Source organism: Festucalex cinctus, chromosome 2 (assembly GCF_051991245.1).
Source record: "Festucalex cinctus isolate MCC-2025b chromosome 2, RoL_Fcin_1.0, whole genome shotgun sequence".
Taxonomy (NCBI): Eukaryota; Metazoa; Chordata; class Actinopteri; order Syngnathiformes; family Syngnathidae; genus Festucalex; species Festucalex cinctus.
In genome coordinates, this window is record NC_135412.1 from 2,882,350 (window position 1) to 2,902,500 (window position 20,151).

At 44.3% G+C, this 20,151-nt stretch overlaps 1 protein-coding gene across 3 annotated transcripts in view; it reads right to left on the bottom strand.

The window, feature by feature from the left end:
- Positions 1–456: 456 nt before the first annotated feature.
- The window catches only part of hcfc1b (host cell factor C1b), a 21,905-nt gene continuing 2,210 nt past the window's right edge, over positions 457–20,151 (bottom strand). The window contains exons 5-31 of one of the 3 annotated variants that reach the window (XM_077512173.1): positions 20,080–20,151; positions 19,871–19,977; positions 18,491–18,670; positions 17,661–17,960; positions 16,389–16,534; positions 14,779–14,949; positions 14,478–14,705; positions 13,627–13,725; positions 13,397–13,559; positions 12,289–12,395; positions 12,088–12,223; positions 11,850–12,019; positions 10,822–10,984; positions 8,637–8,809; positions 8,026–8,118; positions 7,126–7,218; positions 6,992–7,058; positions 6,770–6,906; positions 6,530–6,691; positions 6,287–6,452; positions 6,062–6,196; positions 5,203–5,402; positions 5,046–5,126; positions 4,336–4,521; positions 2,644–2,941; positions 1,752–1,806; positions 457–1,669 (exon numbers count right to left, since the gene is read on the bottom strand). The exon at positions 20,080–20,151 is cut by the window's right edge and continues 13 nt beyond it. In XM_077512173.1, coding sequence (XP_077368299.1) covers positions 1,609–1,669; positions 1,752–1,806; positions 2,644–2,941; positions 4,336–4,521; positions 5,046–5,126; positions 5,203–5,402; positions 6,062–6,196; positions 6,287–6,452; positions 6,530–6,691; positions 6,770–6,906; positions 6,992–7,058; positions 7,126–7,218; positions 8,026–8,118; positions 8,637–8,809; positions 10,822–10,984; positions 11,850–12,019; positions 12,088–12,223; positions 12,289–12,395; positions 13,397–13,559; positions 13,627–13,725; positions 14,478–14,705; positions 14,779–14,949; positions 16,389–16,534; positions 17,661–17,960; positions 18,491–18,670; positions 19,871–19,977; positions 20,080–20,151 — 3,949 coding nt within the window. In that variant the 3' untranslated portion in view covers positions 457–1,608. Of the gene's footprint in view, positions 1,670–1,751; positions 1,807–2,643; positions 2,942–4,335; positions 4,522–5,045; positions 5,127–5,202; positions 5,403–6,061; positions 6,197–6,286; positions 6,453–6,529; positions 6,692–6,769; positions 6,907–6,991; positions 7,059–7,125; positions 7,219–8,025; positions 8,119–8,627; positions 8,810–10,821; positions 10,985–11,849; positions 12,020–12,087; positions 12,224–12,288; positions 12,396–13,396; positions 13,560–13,626; positions 13,726–14,477; positions 14,706–14,778; positions 14,950–16,388; positions 16,535–17,660; positions 17,961–18,490; positions 18,671–19,870; positions 19,978–20,079 lie in introns of all 3 variants that reach the window. The other 2 variants (XM_077512171.1, XM_077512172.1) reach the window with 2 other exon arrangements.

Here is a 20,151-nt window from a genome sequence, read left to right on the forward strand (position 1 = left end):
CTAGCACCCTCTAGTGGCTAGTTTATTAGTGCAATATAATTTCCATGAGGGATGTTTTGGCCTTCTATGTTTAAAATGTGCTAATTGTCAGATGAAGGGGAACCTAATTGGCTTGTGAAGCGATCAATGTGTGCTTGCATTAGCAAGTAAGTGCCTCAATATTGTTATGAGATTGTAGGCAGTTTATCTGCATTACTGTTATGTACAAAAGCACAATATTGTGTGTTTTTTTGTTTTGTTTTAACAATATTGTGATCTTTTTTTAAATATGGCCAACGCCCCCACAATATCGTATCGTGACCTTCATATTGTGATGTGATATATTGCGATGTTTGGATAACGTTACATCCCTAGTATAAAACTTATCATAAAAAATATGTTATTGTACATTTAGGAGACAAAATTTGTGATTAATCGTAAAACTATTGAAGTCATGTGATTAATCATGATTTAAAAAAATGTAATCGCGTGACACCCCTGCACAAAACAGTACGTCTCAAATTTACATTAACGTACAGATGTAATCATAATCTGAAAATAATATTAGAACGAAAGTGTCAATATTTTTGATTTTGGTAAGCTTGCACCTCCTCGCGTTGCCAAGCAGGGACGGACTGGCCATCGGGAATATCAGGAGTTTCTCTGAACGGCAGGTTTAGCCTTGACTTGACCTATTAAGGGGAACGAAATACCATTCATCCATTCCAGCCTCCCCCACACCCAAAAAAAAACAAACAACAATTTTGAAACAAAACATGTCTTTTTTTTTTAATAAGAAAAATAGCACTCTATAGTATTGTACTTTAGAAATCCATACAGTAACAATTAAAATGTGAAGAATTAAACAGTTTGTGGATGTGTCGTGGTTAATCGTGTGGCTTCCTCTGGTGTGCACGTCTTGGCCACCAGGGGGAGCAAATACAGGCATACAGATACACGGAGACCGTTAAAACAGCCCACTAAAGCCGCAGTACAATTAGTCGTTTTTCCACAGAAGATAAAGAATACACGCCTGTGTGTATTGTCTTTCTACATGTGCTGCTCCATTTGTGTAAAAATATAATTGCTGCAACGTCTGCGACATCTTGCAATGGGCGTTCACTTTAAACTAGCTGAATTTCCTGAGCCAAAGTTACCTGTTTTTTTTGTCTGTTTCTCGTTAACTGGGAGTGGCAATAAAACAAAACCTCTTTTTTTTCTTCTTTTTTTGGATGGACGGTTGGCTGCTACGTGAGTGGAGTTTGCTGCCACCATCTTGCGCTCGTAACTCAATTATGTTCAAGTCAGAAAGAAAGGAAGGAAAAAAAAAATTGATTGAGTGACATCTTGGGAAAAAAAAAAAAAAAAAAAAAGTCGGGCCACTCGCAAGTCAAGGTCTATATATGTATATACAGTATGCACACGCACGGGGAAGTCAAGAATGATGTTTGGAATGTTGTGTTGCTACTGCAAGAAAAAACAAAAAAAAGTTTCTCTTAACTGCAGATGTTCCACTCTTGTGCAACATGAACCGTTCAACATTTAATCATCCCGGAGAGGACAGCCATTTTGTGTAGTTTTTTCCATGTCCATGATAAGCGTCACAGGAGGAGGAGAAGTTGACAGTCCTCAGCAGGGCGTGGAGTCGTCCGGTTGGTCGGCTCGGAACTTCTTTGGCGCAACAGGTTTACTGAAGGAGACAAGACGGCAACGATCACCGCTTTATGTCCCCTCGCAAATCATTTTTCGTCAGTCAGGTCAATTGCACTCACTTGTCAGGCGAGGACACCGGTCGCTTGCTGGTCGCTTTGGAGTCTTTGCTGGTTTCTGCCGAAACAAACGAGGTCAATCGAGAGCCACGCAAAGGCAAGATGGCGACGTGTGTAATAGGGATGTAACAATATCGTGATATTAAAACTTCCACAATATCGTCGTCGTCATGTTCGCAATATTTAAAAGGAAGACATTTGTTTAAAAAAAAAAAAAAAAAAAAAAAAGTCATGTTGATTTCCATGTGTGCAGTTATAGCACCCTCTAGTGGCTAGTTTATTAGTGCAATTTAATTTTCATTAGGGATGTTTTGGCCTTCTATGTTTAAAATTTATGCTAATTGTCAGATGAAGGGGAACCAAACGAGGTCAATCAAGAGCCACGCGAGGGCAAGATGTCGACGTGTGCATTAGGGATGTAACGATAGGGGCAATCTCGTGATATCGTGATATTAAAACTTCCACAATATCGTCGTCGTCATGTTCACAATATTTAAAATGTTAAACTGTTACAAAAAAAAAAAAAGAAGGTTGATTTCCATTTGTGCACTTCTAGCGCCCTCTAGTGGCTAGTGTATTAGTGCAGTTTAATTTTCATTAGGGATGTTTTGGCCTTCTATATTTCAAATCTATGCTAATTGTCAGATGAAGATGAACCTAATTTGCTTGTGAAGTGATCAATGTGTGATTGCATTACCAAGTAAGTGCCTCAATATTGTTATTAGAGATTGTAGGTGGTTTATATGCACTGCTGTTATGTACAAAAGCACAATATTGTGATTTTTGTTTTAGTATGAGCTCTTTTTTTTTTTTTTCCTTTTCTTTTTTTTTTTTTTTTTTTTAACAATATTGTGATTTTATTTAAATATTGCATTCGACGCAACACGTCGCTCACCTTGAAGCCACCGGACCTGCGTGGCCGGCCCGTAGCCCTTCTGGTTGCGCGCGGCGATGCGGAAGATGATGGCCGGCTTGGTGGTGTGGTCGATGTGGGCGTTGGTGAGGCTGGACGTCTGGACCAGGCAGGACGGGCTGGCGCCGCAGTACACCCGCATGAAGGCCAGTTGGGCCGGGCCCGACGCCGAGGCGGCGGCCGCCTGGCTGGACTGGATGGCCAGGTACACGGAATATTCCGTGATCTTCCCCGATGTGACGGCCGGAGGCTCCCAGGTGAGCTGAGCTCCACCCAAATTCTAAACGAGCATAACAGGGACGGTCAACAGCATTAGCTCGGAATAAATTCAAATCACTTGGTGTACTTTTCTTGAAAAATCGCTTCATAGTCCAACATAATGAACAATCCAATTTGATCACAATATTAATGCACTTATAGAGCTTCATCTTCATCTTCATATGTTTACTAGTGGTAGAGTGTCCACCCTGAGACTGGGAGGTCGTGGGTTCAATCCCCCGGCCGGCCGGCCGGCGACCCCGCGAGAGTCCGACCCTCCGGCCTCTCGTTCGAAGGTGCCTCCGCTCGCCCTGTCTCTCCGGTAATGATCCTTCCGCAGGTTCACCTACGGCAGTGTTTCTCAATTCCGGTCCTCAGGCCCCCCTAGCCAGCTTGTTTTCCATGTCTCCCAATTGCAACGCAGGTGAGGATCGTTATCGGGCTTCTCCAGAGCTGGCTGATTAGCTGTCATTGGAATCAGCTGCATTGGGAAAACAGGCTGACTAGGGGGAGCCTGAGGACCGGAATTGAGAAGCACTGACCTACGGAAACCTTGTTAAACTTCCTCTAGTATAATCAAATTTGATCGTCTTCTCGGCACACCGCAGGCGCCGGGGAGGGCCCATCCGAGGCGCGCACTGCCACGCACTGGCTCGCATCCTTCCCGCATCGTCCCGAAGAGTTCACGAACAGTTTGGCATAGTTCACGACCCGGTCGGGAAAATTTTGTCGCGACAAAAATTTTGAACATATCAAAATTTTTGCCCTGACATGGCACGCAGTCACGACGGGTTTACGCACACTTCACGCCACTTTACGACTAGTTCGCGCACACAAAATTGTGTCAAGGCGCCTTAAAGGCAGAGTCTGCCGGTTTGACTCTGGAAAAGGCACTTTTTAAATACAGGATTTAAACAAACAAACTGCTTCTCAATTTACAGATCAGGGCTTGTCTTCATTTCTGGTGGTGATTTTGTCCTAAACCCCACGCCCCCCAGCCTGTATTTTTCCATGTTGTGTTTGTTTTGTAAACAGTGGAACATTTCTGTGGAAAGACAGTGTTTACACCCCTCCAGCCAATCACAGAGCGGGGGGTGGCGTGTCTCAAACGGGGCCGAGCGAACGTGTCAGCTGCGTGACGTCACTCCCGCGGCAATTTGAAAGCACGCACGGATTATTATTATTTTTTTTCTACTCACTTATTCACACATGTAAGCATCTGTGAGTGAGTGACTGAAATAATAATAATAATAATAATAATAAAAATAAAATAATAATGCAACACAGCCACATAACATAAGTCGGGACAGTGTACTTTTCTTGCCATTTTCTTTCATTAACAGAGGGCTAACAATATGGTCCACGTGTGTATTTGGACCATTCCAGTCGGTGATGACAACAGGAAGTGGGACTCACCTTGGTGATCTTGATGGCGCACGGTGCTCCCGGGAATCCGGGCAGACACGTTTTGAACGCAGAGACCTCTGAGAAGGGTCCGCGGCCGCAGATATTGATCCCGGCCACGCGGAATTTGTAGGCCGTCCCCGGCTGGAGTGCCACCTTCTTCATCCGAATGTAGTCCGGCATCACGCCTGAGTGGTGCTGCGGAAAGTACAACCAGTGAATTTATACTCAACGCTTTCAAACCCAAAAACGTATAAATACGTTTAATACTTTGTCCTGCACTCACAAAAAAATATTTTTGCATTTTTTATGTTTTTTTTTTTTTTTTTTTTTATGCTAGAGCATACAGAAGGCTTTGATACAGTTTTTAACATGAAGAGGTCGCTTAACAAAAAAGGCGAGCAGGTGGCAGCAGAGTATACAAGATCAGCCAGTGTTTTCAACAGGTTTGTGAATAATGATAAAACTTTGCTATATTCTAATGCTAAATGATGCATAACAGAAACAGATACATGTATATTTTTTTCCTGATGAAAGAAGAGATTCCAATCTTTCTTTTGGTATTCCATGTTTTTATAACAGTAGAACAATATTCTGTGGACCTTGTAAAATCAGTCAAAATCCAGCAAAACAGCCAGGAGCGAGTGAAAATGGCCGGGAGTGAATGACTTAATAAAAAAAAAAAAAAAAAATTGATTTTGTGAAAGTGAAGGTGCTCTTACATCAATGGTGACGTCACCATCAGGGATGTAGTAGTGAGAGACAGCCATGTTGGTCACCCTGACAATCGCGACATCAAACCACTACACACACACAGAAGAACGCGCACATGTGGTCACACTGCTTTCCTTGCCACGTTGGAGCTGTATGCCGTCTCACCACCTCATTGGCGACGACGCCGTTACACACATCGGCGACAGGGGCGGCAGGCTCCGTCTTGGAGCTCGCTGCCAGGAGAGGGGCGGGGCCAAAAGTGCTCGCCAATCGAGCCACAGCGCTGGTCACAGCAGACGACGACACCTCAAGACCGTTGCTCTCTGCTGCCGGGTCATTCAGACTGTCTGCTGGAGCGAGGCCCTCTGGGAAACAAAGATGGGACGTCAGGACGGTCATTCGTTCGTCATGCGTGTGATGGTGAGGAATGAAAACGGGTCAGGAGGGGAAAAAAGGTGAGGAGCACGGCTGCACTGGGACCAAAATGCCTCGCCAACCGGGGGGCGGGGGTTGATTTAAAAGACCATATTCATGTATAATTAAAAAATAAAAAATAAAGCAAAATACATCGGTCACATTATGCTGTGTTCAGAAATTGACAACTTCTCATGAAATGAGCAACAGTACAACTTTTATGGAGTTAAACAAATGTAAACCATTTGCGAACATCTTTGCAACCTTCAGTGTTGGAAAAGTTCATTTTCTACACAAACTACTTCAAAGTTCTGCTTTGTGGACTTTTTTTTTTTATTAGTGACTGCCACCTCTGGCTTCAAACGTAACTGCAGCCTCTGTGTTGTGTCGAGCTCGTGTGTGGTGCGCGTGCACGCAAATACATTCTTTTTTTTTTCAGTTTTTTGGAGTCTGAGATGGAGTTTGCGCTGTGCCTGAAGCTGGCCTATTGTTTTTTTTTCTCTTTAACACTGTACAGTATTCCCTCAATTATCGCCGTTGATACGTTCCACTCCCACCCGCAATAGGTGAATTTCCGCGAATTAGAGGTCAATAAAAGTTGTTTGCGTACCTGTGGGCAGAGGGCCGGGTTCCGCCTCATCTTCCGCCTGACATTGCAAGTCCTGTAGCTGCTGTTGTTGGATAAGAGCGGCAAGCTCCTGCTGAGTGAGCACAATGGGAATCGACTGCTCTGACTCAGCACCACCTGTGCAAAAAGAAGTTTTCCGTCACCATACAACCATCATCACCATTACCATAATTCCTGGACTTTGTATGCGCGAGAGGTGTGTCATACCAACGTGTCCTGCGGCTTGCAGGAAGGCCTGGATGGTCAGATGCTGAGAATCGTCCGGAGACAGCGCATCAGCCGTCACCATCAACGTCGTCGTCCCAGAGTCCATCTCGCCGCTGTTCCCTTCTGATGACATCAGCTCCTGAGGAGGCGTGTCCATGGACGCCATCTGAGCATCAAACGGACGACGGCTAAGTCGAAGTACACTTGCTCACATCTGCGCAAAGTGCGTGCAATCATGCATACCTGAACCGCCTCGCTGCCCTGCAACAAAACCGCTGCACATGACGACGTCACATTCTCTGATTGGCTCTCCGTTTGCATGGGCTCCTCCTCTGGAACTGCCATTGCCGTGGCGACGGCCTCCTCAGACTTGATTGCATCCTCTCTGACCAATGAGGAGATTTCCTACCAACGCACACCAGGACTCCAGTGGTGAGGATGATGATGATGATGATGATGATGGTGGTGGTGGGCTGCACTTACAGGTATGGCTGGACCAGGTGTGGGCGTGGCCTGTGTAACAGTGGTAATGGCTCTGCCTTGGCTGATGGAAACAGGGGGGTCAGAGGACGAGGAGGGCTCTGTGGAGTCTTCTTGCATCACGTCGCCTCCCTGCTGAGCTACAAGCAAAACAGGAAGTGAGGTCATTTTATTACAAAAAAAAAAAAAGTCCAGTGTTGCTCTGCGGGTGAGTCAATAGGCTACCCGTGGCCGTGGTAGCAGTGTTGGTGGTTCCGGTCTCGTGGGTCTCACATGGTGGATTGGAGCACACCTAAAAATCAGGTTGTCACATGTTAGGCCGGGTACACATACACAAACAAAAACAAGTGCGGACACACCTGCTTTACCAGAGTCAGTCCTCCCGCTTCGACTGTAGTGGCGGTGTTGGTGGTTCCAGTATCGTGGGTCTCACATGGCGGATTGGAGCACACCTTAAATCAGGTTGTCACGTTAGACCGGATACACATATGGCACTTTTCCACCGTACCGGTTCCACACCGAAGCGGCAATTTTTGTCCCCGGATGTTCAGTCCCCACGAGACTTTTTCGGGGCCGAGCCGGTCTGTTTTAACTGCTGTTTAGAACCCTTTCGGCAGCAGTTCTGCAGCGCCGGTCGTCGGGGGACTAGCGGGGCCGTGACGTTACCTGTCGTCTGATTGGCCGACAGCAACGCCGCTGCTGCAGCAAGCAACGCCGTGGCACACGGCCATTACTTGTTTTAAGCGAGAGAGGCAGAAGCGCCTGCCGGTCTTCACCAAAGTCATAAAAATACAGTATATACAATAAATATGATAATGTTTTACAACAATGCTTAACTATATTCATAATTTGAAAGATACTTGTGGATGGATTTGTAATGTTGTAAAAAAAAAACATCGCCAGGCTGCCGTGTGTTCCTATTCACTTGAATGAGAGCTCCAGCGGCAGAAATAGCTGTTTTTGCGAGCCGGTCGTGATTCACAATATTTCATCCATGGTGGTCGATATTAAATTGTAAGTATGGTTCAATGTTGGCGCGACTTGCCACTCGGGAAATGTTATTTCAGATCCGCACGCAATGCGGGAGTGCAAGCTTGGCGTGATCGGTTCAAATGTTGCCGCCCCCTTCTCGCCGTTCTCGTTGTAATGGAAAACCGGCGGTTGCGGTCTGGTGGTGGCATGAGGTGTGGTGTGGTACCTGGCCGTGCGGGCACGCTGGAAAAGCGGCAATACACAAACAAAAACAAGTGTGGACACACCTGGTTTACCAGAGTACGTCCTCCCGCTGCCACTGTCGTGGCGGTGTTGGTGGTTCCAGTATCGTGGGTCTCACATGGCGGATTGGAGCACACCTGAGGAGGAAGAGAATGTGACATTTTGGGTGGGAAAAGTGAGGATGCCCCTCCACACATTCAAGCAGAGATGGGCTCAACTTAGCCATGTGCAAGTATCAATTAAGTTTAAGTCCTAACCTTCAAGTCTCAGGGAAAATGGCAAGTAATTTTGTGTTGGACATGTCAACTAACAGGTTATCTACAATGATAAGTCATTTCGAAAGTCAAATCACCTTATTAGGGCAGTACTTGTACCTTTTGGTGTCCAATAAGAGAGAAGACCAATTAATAATTATAATATTGTCCAATTTATGTGACCTGCATGCAAGATACTGGATTCCAATTCAATACGACTTCATAATGCCATTAATCATCTTTTATTATTTGAGTGTTGATCAAAACTTGTGTCAAATGCCAAACAACTTCTGCTAGTTTCAACGGCTGCATTAAGATTTTGAAGCTTGCCCACAACCTCACCACTATCCCGCTCTCCATTTCAGCACCAGCTGAGTTCCTCGGCAGCTCACCTTCAGTACCTGGCTTGTGTCCACCGACACCACAGTGGCGATGTTGCTGGTTGCTGTGTCGGGTGTCTCACAGGGCGGGTTGGTGCAGCCATTATCAGCTATGGTTGCAACGGCAACAGTAGCAGTGTTGGTGGTTCCTGTGTCGTGTGTCTCGCAGGGCGGGTTGGAGCAGACTTCAGTCACTGCAGCATCATTATACACTTGTGTCAAACTCATGTGCTGTACATGTATAGGCGCTTTTCCATTAGCCCAGTTCCACACCGCAACCGCCTTGCTTAAAAGAAACCCCGACTGTGATGACAAATTTGCTCTATATGATTTACCTCTGCCAAGCAATGCGAAACGAGTATAAAGAAAGCAGGGCAAGCCTTGCAGCCTGCCTAAAGAAACAACATGCCATCGGGAGAGTCGCCCTCCCCCACGTCGTGCTCTCCTGATAAACAAGTTATCATAACGCCATGTAGTTATTATGGTCTTGCGCAATTTTTCAGCATTATCGAGTTGGCCGCTTTTTTAATAGGCAGAGATTTGTACCAAAATTATTCACAGAATTTTTTTGGGGGGATTTTCCCGTTTGAAGTATTGCTGATTAAAAGGGAAGTCAACATTAAACATTTCTTGACAATAATGTGATATCCGACCTCACTAGTCTAAACATGATGTTCTAATTAATATTACATTTGTGGAATATGAGTAGAGGTGTGCAAAATTTCCGATTCTTAGATTATTCACGATTCGGCCGTGGAACAATCGAGAACGATTCACAAAAGTCCAAATTCCGATTATATAAATATGCCAAGGGAACCGAAACTAAAAGTGGACCGGAGCGGAAAGTACGCGGAACTGAAACGCAGTAGCGCGCGCGGTCTTCGGGACGCTTAATGGGACGGACCGAGAGTACACATCCACAACTCACGCCTCGACATTCAAAACAACAACAAGCATGGCTGAGCTGACCAACCCACCTCTTCGTCCGATCAGACCTGCTCCGAAAAGGCAAACAACTTCAGGCGGAAGTATCAGCTAGCTGGCTGCAGTGCGTCGGTTAGCGTTCTACAGGGCGCCGCGCAGTGATACGAACGAACGAACAGAAAAGTAGTGGCTGGCGGTAATGGCGTCTGACTTTATTCAGAAAAGAGTATTGTGGTGGAAATGTATCACGCTTTTGAAAACAAATAGTTTTTTTTTTTTTTTAGAAGAAAAACGCTTTATTTCCGAGACCCCAGCCAGCTTGCTGGACTATTTTCCTCTCGTCCAACGTCGAACATGAACGCGTGTCACCGAACGCTGTCAGAAAGAAGGTCAGTGCTGATCGCACACACGGGAGGTGAGGATCAAATTGAGATTCATGTTAAAAAAGCCGAACGATCCCTTTAATGTTTACACGTTCATGTTTTCACAAGTTAAAAAGCAGAAAAGCACTTGAGGGGGGTTTTTTTTGTACCTCTGAGAAACTTTAATGTTTACATGTTCATCTTTACACAACTTAAAAAGCAGGAAAGCACTTTTTTTTTTTTTTTAGGCATTTGTATTGAAGTAGTAGTTCACATTGTCTTTCATTTATATCTCAGTGCACTTTTGAGTGGATAAAAATAATATATTTTTGCTCAATGCTATGTTTTATTCTGTTGAAGACTGAATATACTTAAAAGCTGTTGTTACAGAATGAGGACTTGAGTATTTTATTTACTGTTTTGAACTGTTAACTTGATACTGAAATAGTAGTTTATTTAGGCCTGAGAGGACTTTTGTACTATTTTTGTAACTAATGTACGAAACATTAAAAGCACCAAAATACATTGTTTTTTTTCTGCTGCCTGGGGGGAAATCAATAATCGTTTTATAATCGAATCGTAGCCTCTGAATCGTAATCGCAATCGAATCGTGAGGTGCCCCAAGATTCCCACCTCTAAATATGAGTGAGTTATGCATCAAATCCAGCCTTTTTAAAAAAAAAAATCTTTTTCAGGGGCTGGCCATTTTGCCACTTGCTGTCGACTGAAGATGACATCACAGTTACTCAGGTAACAGCCAATCACAGCTCAGATTCAGGTTGATAAAAACGGCAGAATGTTCCTGCATAACTCATTCTACAAATATAATATTAATCAGAACGTCATGTTTAGATATGGTCGCATATTATTGTCAAGAAATGTTTAAGGTCGACTTCCTCTTTAATTTTGGCTAAACTTACCAGCAGTCACGACATCGCCAATCTCGCCTTCCGGACCGCTACTTATAAGTGTACTCGTCGTACTTCCTGGTTCTTCTGAGGTGGGAGAGGCCATGATGGAGACGGGCAGATCCTGGACCAGAGGCTGGGCTTCTGCTCCGCTTGGGGTCATGATCAAAGTTACCTGGGAGAACACAAATATTACAAAGAAGTTGTGACATTGTGTCAAACAAATAAAAACAAAAGACAATGATTTGCAAATCATGTTCAACCTATATTTAATAATTGAATACACTGCAAAGAAAAGATACTTAATGTTCAAACTGATAAGCTTTGTTTTCAGCAGTTCTTTAACAGGTTCCAAAAAAAAAAGAAATCTGGGAAAGGATCATGTTTACCCCTGGACTACATCACCTTTTCATTTAACAACATTCAATAGACCCTTCCAGCTGACGTCACATCCAGCTGAGGTCACTGCTTAGTTCCCGCGGCGCCTCCCAGAGGGCAAACATCCCATAACAAACGAATGTCTTGATTTTCAGCGAGCGTTTTCGTTGAAAGGTGGGAAATATGTCAAGGGTCACAAAAAACGTCCCGAGTAGGACACGACATTACTGCGAATCATGGAAACCAGTCGTTTGAAGCTAGCAAGCTAAAAAAATAATAATAATTTGCGTCGTAGTTTCACGCTAGCCACCGTGCTAGTCTTTTACTCCTCAGCGTCTTTCGCGGGGTTGAGAATTGCTGCCGGCAGCCGAAACAATGATCTCACATCTCTCTTTGAGCCATTAGAGCATCCTTACCAAGTAGTGTACGTAGATCAATGCATCGTAGCGCTTTTATTTTGAACTTGTTTCCGGAAGCGTGTCGTCGCAGTTTAAGGGCTGATGACTGAATGTTAGTTAGCTAGATACAATGTTAACCGCCACACGTGTTTCAACTTGTTTGTCCCAACTTCATTTGGGCTCGAGCAGCAAACACTGCAAGGTCTCTCTATTACCTTACTAAGGTTTCACAATCAGAACCACAGAGACAGTCTTGTGTCCAACCTGTTTGGGTCCAGCCGCAGCAGCAGCGGTCGCCGTGGTGACCTGGCCCGTGAGCGCAGCGATGGTCGCGAGAGTGGTGATGGGCGTGACGAGGGACGCATTTGCGTTGGTGGCCGATCCTGCCACCGTGGTAGACGCACTTCCAGTTACTGTCCCCAGACTGGGTACACCTGTCGGGTCAGGCAAGACGCATCACTCAGAGTCCACGTGAGCACAATGAGGAACGTTTGGTGGATACCTGTCGTTGCCTTGACAACCAGCGTGGTGACTGCAGGCTTGATGCCTGTGGTGCCTGGTGACACTAGCCTGACTCCGGCCTTCGGGATGGTTCTAAGGATGGTACCAGACGTCCCCGTCGTCCCTTTCAACACCAGCTGGAAACAGCAAGAGAAGTGAGCTGCCCACTTTGTTTCCATTATTACAACAGGGCAGGTCTTACCTGTGTGACCCCCTGCTGGCCTGTTGAGATTTTGGGGACTGTGGTGATGATTTTCCCAGCAGCCCCTGGGGTCACTACTTTGGTTGTAAGGATTGTGATTGGCCCACCTGTTGAAGGAGGAGCTTTAGTCAGCTGTAAACTGTTTTTTGGGTCATCATTATGGATGAAACGGTTCACTCAAGCTCGATTTGATTCTCAGTTGATGAATTTTGATTTGTTTATTTTATTTATTTATTTTTAACAAAATGAATGACTCATTTTGCAACCAGATGTTTTTATTATAACATTTGCATTTTGTCCTTGTTACAAACATTAACTTTTTGTAACTTTACAAAATAGAAATAAAAATAAATAAAAAAGCCATTTACTCAATGTGCGTAAGTAGTTTTAGCTGTTAATGTGCCTGTGCACAATTGTGTGAAAGCTGCGGCCTTTACACACGTTACTCCCTTTCTTTATTGTTATAATAATAATCATCATCATCATAATTATTATTCCTCCCCCCACTTTTTTTTTTTTTTTACATGCTTCTACTTTCATTGCATTTTTTTTTTGAGAAAAATTTGCATTTGGTGGTTGCATGCTCGCGTGACAGCATTTCAGCTGCAATCCTAGAATGGACGAAATGTTCTGAAAATGCCGTGTCAATCCATAAATGTCCTCCGAATCAGGTAGTGAATTACAGCATTTTATTGATTTTTTTTTTTTAGAATAGTGTTCTCTCACTTTTGGCGGGTGTTATGTTCCACGCCCACCCGTGATAGGTGAATTTCCACCAAGTAGAGGTCTTTTTTAAGTAGCTAATACTGTCTGTTACCTTAATGACCTTAATTGACCCAAATAAAAATGGATGATATGATAGAGTGAATCCGCAATAAGTGAACTATTCAGAAGGCAGTTACAGTCTATGTAGTCTAATTCACTGTATTAAAATGTGTGTATGTAGGTCTCAAAAACACACACTGATGTTACAAGGTAACACTACATCTTATTCCTGACCTTGTCCAGATCACAGATCACACTAGTTAAGAGTTTGTAATTCAAATGGTACTGGCCTGGTGAAATGAATCTTATTTCAAACGTTTTTTTGTTTTTTGTTTTTTTTTACCTGCCCCCCCTTGTAGCGCAGACATCGGGATGGTCTTTATGATGGTGGCACCAGGTTTGGTTACAACAGAGCCAGGCTGTGGGCTGCTAAGCACAGTGGTCTGTTTGCCATCTGCAGAGGTCACCAGCTTCAGGATGGTTCCAGTCGGAAGTGTGCCCTTTGCCTAATGCGCACAAACATTGTTAGAGTGCACTTAATCGCTAACGACAACACTAGACTCTAAAATGCACCTGCAAGATCTGCGCGACAGTGCTGCTCGCCGTCTGACCGGTTGCACTTTGGACAGGTTTAGTCTGCACCAATGACATCACCTTTCCCAGATTGCTGATCTGAAAAAGCAGGACAAGTATGATGTCATCAGCTGACTGAGCAACATGACCACATTTTTGGTGCACGCTCACAGCTTTCAGAACCTTGCTTAAAGGACGCCTAGGGGCAACAGAATAACCAGAATAACACACGCTAACACTTGCTAGTTGCATTCAGGGTACTGTCACAGCGTCGGAAAGTCCAATAACGTTCTCAGGGGGAAATAATCGGCCATTTGGCCCAATTGGCCGATGTTTGAAGGCCAATAAATCTATCTGTGGAAGACACCCACACACGAAGATTTAAAAAAAAAAAAAAAGCAAAAAAAAAAAAAAAAACTGGCATATAACACTAAGTCAGGCCTGAGATTTAGCCAGCATGTGCCATGCCGGGAGGGGGTGAAAGCATGATCGACTGGGTCAAAACGAAAACTCGCCATTGGCACGGGAAAATTGAAAGTATGGAAGAGATCTTGAGATACTGGTCGCGAAATCATGTTTGAGTAGTGATAACTGTGCCGTCTTCTTTCAATTCAGTCACCAAATGATCGTAAAAGATCCCGCGGCAGGGGATACATTTTTTTTTTTTTTTTTTTTAAACAGTGGTAGGAACTGGAACAACACCCATACTCAACTCGAGTAGTCACAGAGCATGGTTTTGGAATGCTAGATGGAGTCTCAGCACCCGCAATTCAAATGCTAAGTACAAGAACTGTGAGGGTGACATCGTTAAATAGATGGATGGATAGATAGAGTCAGGTGACATCACTCACCATAGCACCACCCGCTCCCATGCCCAGTGGGCTGTTGACCAGTGTGTAGGTCTTGGTGACTCCCCCAACCACCTTGGTGACCACCTGAGTCTGCGGGGAGACGGTGACTGTTCCAGACTTGTGCACTGTGATAATTGGTCGACCGCTCGCCCCGGAGCTTGAGACAACAGTTGCCCCGCCCAACTGAGCAGCTGCAGTTTTCAGGATACGAGTTGTAGAGTTGCTGACCTGCCAGAACAGAGCGTCAAAAGGAATGGACCGTGTGCGCGGGTCAATGTCACGTGTACTATACAAAGCCTACCACTGTTACAGGAAGGCTGGCGGATGCAGGACTGACTGCCATGGTCTTCACAAAGGTGGCCCCTGCCGGTACGTTGAGCACGGTCGCTGTGGTGGGTGGGATCTTACGGGTAGCTGCCGCCGCCGCTGCCAGTGCTGCCATACCACTCATCTGAGGACTTCTGCCGATTGGCTGACAGCAAATAAGAAGGAGGATGTTAATTTCACAAATATGGCACTTTAATATTTATAACTCAAGCTCCGGTGTAATAACCGTATTTATTGATTGAATTTTTATTTTATTTTTCTTCTTATTATTATTATTATTAATTCAATATCTGGTGTAATAACCTTATTTATTGATTGATTTTTTTATTTATCATTTTATTATTATTAATATTAATTCAATCCCTGGTGTAATAACCTTATTTATTGATTGATTGAATTATTTTTTAATTTTATTATCTGTTCTCATTGCTGCTGGACATGTGAATTTCCCAGAGGGAGCCATCCAAAAAGGGATCAATAAAGTCATGTCTAAATCTAAGTCCATTGTCAGGGACATTTGCCTCAGCCAAACCAAACACATGCCACCAGAAAGACTCCAGACTGTCAGTCAGACAGACACACGTGTGGCCTTCAGTTTGCATTGTCCATTAAAAAAAAATAAAATAAATAAAAATGCATGTCCCATGGACAAAACGAGCAACACGAGTAGGTGGAGTTCGTTCTAAAAATAGCTCACAAGTGATGGGACACCGTGACTTGCTAAGAAGAATTTAAACAGGGGAAGAATGTCAACATGTTTATTTAAACTTAACATCGTACATAGTGGTGATATTTATTGTCATCGATATCGTCAACTTTGCTTTCACGACGTCCAATTTTACATTAGCGTTTTCATACTATCTCTATCTACATGGGGAAAAAATGGCTCAACTGGTTTGCTGCAAAATAGGAGGAAGTGACGAAAGTTCTCATTCGGCAAATTGGCATTCAGAGGAAGTGATAAGGCTTCATTCTGCAAATCAGTGGGCAGGATTCAGTCACGTGACTCGGCGGCTCCAGCCGTGAGGAAGACGGCATGGCAGTGTTTAAAAGTGAGAACCCTGTCGACACCAACCCTCGGTTCCCCAGCCGATAAAATGCATCAGAACCCACAAGTGAAGGCGATGGAGACCCGCGCTCCGCGGAAGCCATGAAACAAATGACGGCGACAGACGGCGCGTTTCATCTGTCACGATGACCATAAGCCGCCAACAGACCGAGAAAAAAAACAAAACAAATGACATATCCGCCCTTCCCGGTGTTGCGTCAAAGTAGTTACCCCCGAAAAAATTGTGGCTCACTTGCAAACTACGAGTTCATCTACCGTGCATGTCGTCTCGTCATTTCAAGAACATTTTCGACCACCGCGGAACAGTGCACCAGATGGGAACTGCCCATGGAACACTTGGCGTCTCTGTTAATCTCGCAAGCCAAATGTCCTCTACATAACTTCTTCCAACTTATCCCTAACAGTAGAAAACATTATTGTGCCTGGAACAAAATACAGGATACGGTCAAATCAGAACGATTGGCATCTCGGCTCATGTGAAAACGACACCATCCAAAGAGCGAAAGTCCACTTACTGTGGCTTGCCCAACCTGGGCGGGCACCATCATGCGAACACCTGCAGGAAGTGTGGTCACAGCAACTGGATGTTTCGGCGTGGCCTGTCGCACTGTGACAATGGAGGCGCCACTTGTGGCTCCTTGAGTGGCCACCTTCAGGACAGCTGTGGAAAAATGGACCCAGGTGAAGAGCAGTCAGTGGCACCTGCTCTACTCAAATTGTGTTGGAAAGTTCCCACATGAACGCGTGAATAAAGCCCAGTCATATAGGCCTGAAACATACATTCAAAACTGTATTCTGGCTTCCTCACACAATCCAAAAAACATACATGCAGGTTCATGAAAGACTTCAAATTGCCTTCAACTGGTATTAGATTGTGAATGAGAGTGAATGCTTATTTAACACGAGCACCACTAGAATTCTAAAACAACTAAATCTCCCAGAGCAGTGATTTTGACAGCGTGCACTCCCACTTAATAAAAATAGCAATGGCCCAATATGCTTATTACTTGCTGTTTTCAGTAGTAGCTTTTCTGTGGAAAATGGGTGTATTAATTTTGATTATCAGGCTTGTATTGCCAAAAACGTCACGACTCCGTCACATCTAGGAGCGCATTTTACTCTACCTTGAGCTGCGTCACCAATTCCAGTGAAGCGATACAAGGCACCTTTTAGAGGGGGTGGGCTGGTCTTGTTTGGACCTTCTGTCTGAAACTGCTGAGCGATCCAGCGACCACTCATTGTGATTCGTTAGACCCTCTGTCAACTTCTCAGAATGTAGCTGTGTAGTCTTCTCTCTAGTAGTTTTTTTTTATTTTTTATTATTCAACATGGTAATCTAGCTTGTATCCAAAGCCAAATGCATCTGCGTTGAATGGTAGTTGCTACGGAAGCCCAACGCAAAAGATGTACATTGAAAAAACGAATAGAGCAGTCAAATTGACGGGTGTGGCGGTAAAGTAGTAATTACTCCTAAATATTTTTTCTATTTCTAATACAGTAAAATGGCAGTGCAGTAATGATATATATACAGAGAGAGGAAAAGTCAAAAGACCTGGAACATTGTTGATCGATGTAAACAGAGTAACAACAAATCCAATTTTGAGAACAGTCAAAATGACGGCTCTGGGAGATCTAGTGAACACCAAAAAGCCACAAAACAGGAAGCAAACTAAAGGACTACAAATCAGCAGAAACTTTAAAAAGCCAGTAGGAAAACAACATAGAAACACACAAGTAGAAATGTGCGGGAAGGAACTCGGAACCTAAAAGAGATCAAACAAACTTGCCTGGACTTTTGGCAACAGCTGACAATGGGTTTGCAGATACGGCAGCTGTTGGGGACGTGAATAACACGTTGCGGGGGGGCTGGTCAGTCAGACTTATGGCAACGGGGGCAGAGCTCTTGAGAGAGTTGGCTCCCGCGGCAGCCGTGGAGACAGCCGCGGTTCCCGCAGGCGTGGCGGGGATGTCGTACTTCTGTATCTGCAGTAGGTAGGTGTCAGCAGTCTGTGACGGTCTCCAGCTCACTTCTAGAGACGATGTGTTGGCTCGCACCAGCTGGACCCGGGAGGGAGCACTGGGACGCTCTGAGTAGTGATAGACCGATATGGTTTTTTCAAGGCCGATACCGATACAGATTATTTGTAGTCAAGTTGGCCGATAACCGATATTTCAAGCTGATATTCATTTGCAGTAAAATGGGGAGGGGGGGGGGGGGGGGATTCTTTCAAACTATATATAATTTCTCACTGAATAACAAATTCATGTGAATGTAGCTCATTTGGGGTTTCAAAAAGATTTTTGCGGTGAAAAATTGTGTGAATATGTTCCAAATTTGTTTACGACAAATAAAAACTGACTGCGAACATCTTACAAATCCTGATGAAAACCCCAAATTCGCTACGTTCGCAAGTATCCCCTGCTCAGTGAGCTTTATCGGCCTTCAGATTCAAAACATGGCCGATGCCGATATTTGTCAAAATGTCAAATATCGGCGCCGATAATCGGCCGGGGCCGATTATCGGTCTATCCCTAGCTCTGAGTACACATAAGTGGGTCTACTTCAAACAAGTGAGGGGACATTGGGATACATTGTGAACAGAAACCAGTCACCCACCTGTCTCTAAGTACCAGAGGTCCTTGCAGCACACCTGGTTGTTCCAGGCCTTCCTGTATCCGTCTCTCCCGCTCCAGATGTAAAGTCTGGAGTTGATTGCCACGCTGCAGTGGCCGGCACGAGCTCGGGGAATATTTTCCTCTATGCTGTCCATCTGGACCATCTCCCAACATAGCGTGTCTGTCCACACAGACGGCCATTATATTTTATTAAGGTGGAACACTTGAGTCTGCTTTGGATCGGTTATTAGGGGCCGACCATTTAATCAGTCACCGATTATTTGCCTTCAAAAATCTGCCAAAACAATCTATCAATTGGCCGATTATTTGTCCTTAAAATGTTAGCGAAGAAAACCGAAGTTTCTGATGTTATGAAAAGTACCCTGAATGCACCATTTTGCTTGTGTAGCATTAGCAACCAGCAAGTGTGTAGCGTTAAGTCATTCTGGTTAATTTGTTGTCCCTAAGCGTCCTTTAAGCTGTTTAATGGCACTGCAGTTGAAGTTAACTGTAAAACTCAACGTTAAGTATTACATCCACTGTATATTTAAATACAAAACATGCTTGGTTTTTAAAACATCCTTAGCCTAGCGCTAATGCTAAAAGCAAAGGCAGGATCCCATTCAAATGCTAACAGGAAGTTAGCATTGACTTCGGGAGTGTTTTTCCTTCAATTAACGAATATCCACACACAAATCTTGTGCGAACACATACCCACAGGTGAGATAACACTACGCAAAGGCACAAACTCTTCCCAGTGTGTGGAAAAATGAGTTATTTTAATAGATTCAATCACAATTTTCTTCTGTACTCACTTTAAGTGTGTATGCCATGGATGCATGGCACCACAGTGCCCCCCAAAAGCCAAAACACAGGAACAGTCAGCAATGTGAGCACATTGCAGGGATTTATAAGGAAACACGGGTAACTGATGAAAATGAAATAAAACTGCTATACTATGACTCTGAGTATTTCTTGTTCAATGTTTTGTTTAATGCCTGTTTAAATTGGACTATTGTAAAGGTACTCCTATTTTTGATGGTAAATGTTATAAGAATTAAACAGCAGTTTTATCCTTTATTTTGATTCAAAACATGCACTCGCACCGTGCGACCGAATTAATTTTTTTTACCAGCGTAGGCTGTAGTTGCCCGCATTTGCGGGTGAATTGCCATTGAAAAGGAATTGGGGAGGGAGGGGTAATTTTATGCATTATATACGACAGATTAATCTGTATTTTTTTTTTGCCAAAATTGGTATCGACCTCAAAAAAATGTATATTGGTCGGGCCCTATCGGTTATACCTCCTCACACACTTTGAGGACTTCTTCTTTCAAAAATGTCAAAATAAAAGGACATGTGTGTTTTGTTTTGTTTATACCGAGATTGAGGCAGGCCAGTGTGTTGGTGCACTTCCACTCCTTCTCGTGTGTTGCCACTTTGACATCATCCATCAGCAGAGGAACCCAACCACCAAACACATACATCCTGACACAGGTGGAGCGGGTGAGACAAACAGATGGGTGAGGTGCGAAAGGAACGTCGATCATTCGAGCCGAGCAAGCCGACCAAACGCTGGAGCCAACTTACTTGTTATGGACAGTAGTGGCCGAGTGCAGGCTGCGAGGCAAGGGGTTGGTCCCACTGAGTGCTGGTTTGCTC